This window comes from Nothoprocta perdicaria, unplaced genomic scaffold, assembly GCF_003342845.1.
Source record: "Nothoprocta perdicaria isolate Ctin4 unplaced genomic scaffold, notPer1 scaffold_0, whole genome shotgun sequence".
NCBI lineage: Eukaryota > Metazoa > Chordata > Aves > Tinamiformes > Tinamidae > Nothoprocta > Nothoprocta perdicaria.
The window spans coordinates 14,274,310-14,280,554 of record NW_020454092.1 but is presented as its reverse complement, the minus strand read 5'-3'; the positions used below and the strand labels follow the sequence as shown (position 1 = coordinate 14,280,554).

Below are 6,245 nucleotides of genomic sequence, written 5' to 3'. Positions count from 1 at the left end.
CCAGGAGGTGGCAGGGGCTGTCTGGGGACAGGCAGCCGCACGTGGGCGCGTTGGTGGCATTTGCCATCACGCAGAAAGGGAGCAGGAGGATGTGGGAGGGCAGGATCCCCCCCGCCCTCCGGCACGGTCCCTGCCACCGCGGGCTGCGTTTGGGTGGTGTGAGGGCACCTCGCCAAGGCCCAGGCAGGGCCCGGCCAAGGAGCAGCTGCAGATAAACTAGTCCCCACGGAGCAGGCATGCACCGAGGTGGCCTGGCAGCCCCGCGGCAGCGCCTCTCGCCCCAAAGATGCCCCATCCCGGCCCGACACCATCCCCGCCTCTCAAAATGACCCCATCAAAGGCTTCAGTGTTTGCGGCCGGACTCGGGTCCCAACAACACGTGTCCCCTGCACATCCGCAGCGGACGGGACAAAACGCCCTTGTGGGAGACGGGCTTGGTGGCGCGCGTGCCCGGGGCAGCCCCTGGTCCCACCTTGTTTCCAGGGCTGTGCACGGCAGCCGGGTGGCCCAGGCCCCTGCAGACCAGAGGCTGCTCCCACCGAGCTGGGCATCGGCCACCAAGCTGGCCCATGGCCATGGGGATCCTGCAGGGAGCCACCGGGAGCTCTGCTGCATCCCTGGGGCTGCTCTCCCAACACATGGAAGCACCGGCTGCAGGAGCCTGGCGCCGGGCAATGCCACCGGCTTAGCTGGGGTTTGTCCCAGGCACTGGGACATTAGGAGGATGAGCTGGGAGCCACTTAGCTGGGTTCCCCAGCATCTAACTCTGCAGGTTAGTTGGTTTTGGATGTTTCTCATCGCCATCCCCATCCAAGCCCAATTAGGGAGCCCAGGGTGGATTTTCTGGCTCTCCGGGAATGCCTGATCTCGTGGCGGCAGAACGGGCCGGGCGGCATTCCCGTGCATCCCTCTGCACCGGCAGCATGGCCGGATCCCTGCCGCCCCATCAGAGCATCCCGCTGCTTGCTGAGCCCCAAGACCCCACAGCGCAGGGACCCCATCTCCCCACAGAGCGCAGAAATGTCCCCTCATGCTCCCCGCAAAGGCCCAGCTGGCCCGGTGCCCTGCTTGCACTCTCTCCCCTCCATCACTTCCCAATGCTCTATCCCAGGAGTTCATACTCACATGTTGTCCGAGATGGGAGGTGGATGTCCCACCTTGGGCTCGGCTGGAAGAGTTAAGCCAAAGGCAAGTCCCCCTTGCGTGGAGGGCACCAGATGACCGCCCTGGGGTGCATGGGGGCTTTTCTGGGGAGGAAACACTGAATTTGCAGCCTGCTGACAGTCAGGCCCTGCTGCAACAGGCCTGGCAGCTCAGGTGAGCAGAGGGACCCGCTGCAAAGGGCACAAGGCCCCGCCAGGTTGGGGCGGATAACGAAGGGCTTATTGCTCACCCTTTCTATCTGTCTGGATGGGGACCGGCTCAAGGACTCTCAGCCTTGGCTTGCCCAGCGGTCACCTGGCTCTTGGGAAGCTCCAGCTGGGGGATCCCTCTGCAACAGGCACCCGCACACAAGTTTTGGGCTGGAATCATCCGCCGGGCAGCACCCAGGAGACACCAGGTCACTCACATGGGGAGCAGCGGGCAGTGACACCCTGTGTCCCTGGACAGCACACCGGGAATGAGCCGGGCTGGAGACCTGCAAATCAAAGTTGGCACACTTGGCATCACATTCATCAGTGTTTCCTTCTCCCGCTGAAACAGAACCAGGTATCTAAAGGAGCCAAGAGAGTTTGACCTTTTGACAGTGACTGATTTCGATTTGCAGCTTTGAAGCGACACCGCGATCATAAGCAAACTGCGGCGCTATCTAAAACAAACAAAACCCAGACCTCCGGGGCCAGAGGAATCACTGATTTCCTGCAGCTCCAGGGGAAACAAGGGTGGAAAACCAAACAGATAACCCAGCTGCAGCTCCTGACTTTGGGGTCTTTCTCCTGCAAAAGTGCCAAAAAGTGGGTCTGGGCCGTGAGTCACCCAGAGATGGGGCAAGGGAAGCGTGAGCAGCTTTCGGCTTCCTTAATTAAGGGTGGGCGTTAATGAAGGGTGGGCATTAATGAAGAGTGGGCTCCGCTCCCTCGGCCTCATCCACGGCGGCTGCCAGCCCCCCTGCACGTCCCGCTTGCGCTCGCCTGTGTCCAAGAAGGATAAATCCCTCCCAAATTAATTACCAGGGAGCGCGCAGAGGCGGCAGCTGCTGCGAATGGGAGCCGTGGTGGTCACGAGGACACTGCTGGGTCATGTCAGGACAGCCCCGCGCCGGCGCCGCTTCCCAGGGGGTTTCTCCGCTCCGGAGCCGCGCTCCGATCCTCATCCGCCTTCCCCACGTCACATCCCGCCAGCGTGGGCGGCTGGGGGCTCCGGCAGCGGGACACGCAGAGGGCTTTCCCCGAAAGGGAAGGAAAACCAGGATACAGCCCCTTGGAAAGGCGTGAGCAAAGAGCAGCTCCTCCTGCTGAGGAGTCGTGTGCCCCAGCGGGGAGGCAGAAGCTGGGGCAGCAAATCTTGCATTCCCACTCTCCCTGCTCATTAGGCAAACAGGGAATGATGCGGAGCTAATCAGGGCCTGGCAGGCAGCTCCAGATGTGTCCTACAAGACACAGCTCCCTGTTCAGAGCAGGATACGGTGTTGGATTCCCTCTGGATGCCTCTCAGGAGGAACCCAATGCATGGGAGCACTGCCCTGGTTTCCCTGGATTTCCAGGGAAGTCTCCCCCCACAATGAGTCCCCAAACCCATCTGATGCCCCACCAAGTCGGGCTCTGCCCATGGTCCCAGCAAACTGGGCTGTCCATTGCCATGTGGGAGGCAGGACCATCTCCAGTTCCATCCTGGCAGCTGCGGTGCCAGCGGGAGAGGCTGGCGGGAGAAGAGAAAAAGCCCTTGTAGTCCCAGCACGGCAGCTGTCGCCGGGATCCGGGCTGGGAATGGAGCGGAGGGAGGGCCACAAGGGCTGTGCACGGCCCTGGCGAATGCAGCTGCATCCAGACCCCTGGATGCCGGCGCTGGGCTGAGATGACGGCCGAGAAGGGCCGAGCGCCTCCCGCCTGGCTCTGCTCGCCCTGTGCCGGGCGCACGGCCTCAGTTTCCCCAAATTCCACAGACCCAGGGTGAGCACCCAGCCTTGAATGTTGAACCCCCTCCCACTGGGGAGGAGAGTACCCAATTCCTGCCCCGACTCCTCAGAACACGGCACAGGGGATCCCGTGGCTTAGCCCTGATCCAGCTGTGCAGTTGCTAGGAGACTGGGGATGTTCCTGTGGGATCCTCCATCCACCCGGAGGCTGGTGCCGCTCCAGCAGGGAAGCATCCCAGGGTGCCAGGACCAGTGCGAGGCCCTTGGGCCAGGAGCTGCCCATCCCTTCCATGGCTCTGGGCCGAATCCCTGTGACCTCCCGGCAGCTCCGCTCCTTGTGGCTTCTCAAAGGAAACTGCTGCTGTCAAAGTCCAGCAAGAAGAAGCCATCTGGAGCAGGGATCCATGCAGGAGCCAACACCGGCCCTCCCGTGCGGCCTCCACTCGTGCCTCAGTTTCCTCCGGAGCCCAAGAGCGTCTCCTTCCCACAAGGCTGTTCCTGCATGGACGGTGCTCCCGGTGCCGCAGCCTCCCGGAGTGGCTCCGGCGCTGGCCTGGATTCAGCCCGAGTGCGCTTCCCAGAGCTCCTGTCCTAGGTGCTGGCTATTTTTAGGATGCCCAACCTGCGGCAAAGGCACAGAGCAATCGCCAGTTCGGAGGAGGCAGCACGAGAAGCAAGGATTAAAATAATAAGTAAATAAATAAAAGCTCCGTGCCTCTGGATGCCTCTGGAGCATCACGCTGAGCGTCTCCGCACCCAGACCCAGGTCACCTCATCCCTGCCCAAACTTAGGGCTCTTCTGCGACTCCAGGAGACCCTTCAGGGCAGAGCCGCTGGCAGCAGAAGGCGGCTGAGACCCGGTGCTCTCGCTGCATGCAACCGCTCCGCTCTCGTGCCCGGTGCTCCCGGGCGAGCAGCAGAGCCGGGCGCTTCCCCACGGGCCCTGCCAGGCACCAGGACATGCGGATTCTCCCCCCCAGCTCAGCAAGGAGGCCGCAGCAAGGAGGCGCCTGGTGTTCCAGGGCCGCATCCCGGGAGCGTGCGGAGGAAAGGGGGGGTAAAGGCAAGGGGAAGCGGCAGCGCCCGCCCCGCTGCGCCGCGCCGCGCTGCGGAGCCGGGGGGGCCCGGGCACCGGCGGGGGGGCGCCCGCTGACATCACCGCGGCGCAGCCCCGGCTCCGGCTGCGGCTGCGGCTCCGCTGCGGCGGGTAAGGCTGGGAACGGGCACCGGGACGGGCACCGGCACGGGGGGGCCCGAGATGTTCGGCGCGTCCTGGAGCGGGGGGTCGCCGGCTCCGCGGCGCGGCGGCCGCGGGACTCGCGCGCGGCGGGCGGCTCCGGGCACGCAGAGCCCCTGCTGGAACACGGTGATGCTCCCCTGCCCTACTTCCCACGCTCCTGCCCGCGCTTCCCTGGCGCACGGGCTCCCATCCCCGCCGGCGGAGCTCGCCGGGAAGCGGGAGCAGAGCAAGTGGCTAAGGCAGCGCGCTTCCCTCCCACAGAGCAGCTGGCCTGGAGCGCGGAGCGACGCGCGGATGGAGGGCAGGGAGCAGCGCTGAGCGGGACTGCGCCGTGCCCGGCGCCCACGCGGCCTCCACCGCTCGTCTGCTGCTGTGAGGGCTGCTCGAGAGCACCTGAGAGAGAGCCGGCCGCCCGCGGAGCCCCCGGGGCCGCTTCCCGAGCTTGCACAGGGAAGGAAGCCCTGCCGGAGGCACCAGTGCCAGCCCGGCGCGCGGCGGGACGGAGGCCATGGGCTCCCCGGAGGCGCTGCAGTACCGGGCGCTCTACGAGTACCGCAAGGAGCGGGAGGAGGACGTGGCGCTGCGCCCCGGCGACGTGCTCACCGTGAGCCGGGCCGCGCTGCTCGGCGCCCCCGGCTTCCAGGACGGCGACGAGCGCAGCCCCCAGGGCTGGCTCAGCGGCCTCAACGAGCGCACCAAGGAGCGCGGCGACTTCCCCGGCACCTACGTGGAGTACGTGGGCCCCGCCGCCCCCGCCAAGGCCAGGCCGCGGCCGCTGCCCCCGGCGCCCGCCGGGACCCCCATGCCCGGGGGACAGCCCTGGGGTGAGTGCCGGGGATGGCGGGATGGGGTGGCTGTTCCTGACCCGGGAATTCCCTGTCCCAGCACATCGGGGTGGCTGTGGAAGGGGCCCCAAGGAGCACAGTGTGGCCGGGATGCTCATCCCAAGCTTGCCGGCTCTCCCTTCTGCCCCACGACCTGGCTCTGGAGTCGGCACGTTCCTCCCGCCGCGCTCGGCACAGCCCAAGGGTCCCGCGTCCGATGGTCCCACCAGTGCTGGGCAGGTGTCCGTGTCTGTGGTGTCCGTGTCTGCCAGGAGCTTTTGTGTCCCGCCCTGGGACACCAGGCGCCTTGCGGGATGCTGCGGAGCCTGGCGTTCTCACCCATCCCGGGATCCGGGGATGGGGTCCACCACCCTGGGATCCCAGGATTCCAGGCTCGCTTGCGTCTCTCTCTGCCCTCGCTGCTCACAAGGGCCGAGCTGGGGCTGGAGGGGTTGCAAAGCAATGCAGAAAGTACAGCAAAGAGGGAAAATTAAAGAGAAAAAGCCTCCAGGCAGGCAAGCAAAGCAACCCGGCAGCCCTGGATGAAGCTCCAGCTCTCCGGCCTTGTGCAGGGAGATGGGACAGCCCTGGGCCTTGGCTGCCCACAGCTTTCCACGAACCATAGATTTGGATTTAGCCTGTGCTGCTGTGCTCCATCAGGAATCACACACCTACGTGCAGGGCTCAGGTGAAACCAGGAAAAAGAAATAAATCAGGGAAAAAAAAATATGTGAGAGTATGAACGAAGACTTTCTGTTAAGGAAGAGCGCACAAAGGCAGGATTCGGGGGTGAATGGCTGGGGGATGCTGCCATCTGCCGGACACGTCCCGGCCCGGTCCCTGTGCGCATGGGCCACCAAGGAGACCCCTAAGATTGGCCCCCCTTTAAAGTCTCCCAGAAAGGCCGGGCCCATCTGGGAGAGCTGGGCTTGCAGGGCGAGCACAGCAAGCGCCGGTGACACGGGGCGTCCTGGCAGGACGGGGGACGGGCTCGGGGGTCCCCTGCACACCGAGGTACCACCAAAATCACCCCTGTGGCATCGTCCTTTCAGCACGGGGCAGCTGTATCACCTCCTGTTGGCTTGAACCAACATCCTTTGGCGTG

General features: G+C 65.0%; 1 protein-coding gene across 2 annotated transcripts in view; it reads left to right on the top strand.

Annotated features, from left to right (window-relative positions):
- The first annotated feature begins 4,824 nt into the window (after nt 1–4,824).
- LOC112942696 (phosphatidylinositol 3-kinase regulatory subunit gamma) overlaps nt 4,825–6,245 on the top strand; it is a 58,784-nt gene continuing 57,363 nt past the window's right edge. For both annotated transcript variants that reach the window (XM_026033687.1, XM_026033695.1), the window contains exon 1: nt 4,825–5,140. In XM_026033687.1, coding sequence (XP_025889472.1) covers nt 4,825–5,140 — 316 coding nt within the window. The remainder of the gene's footprint in view (nt 5,141–6,245) is intronic.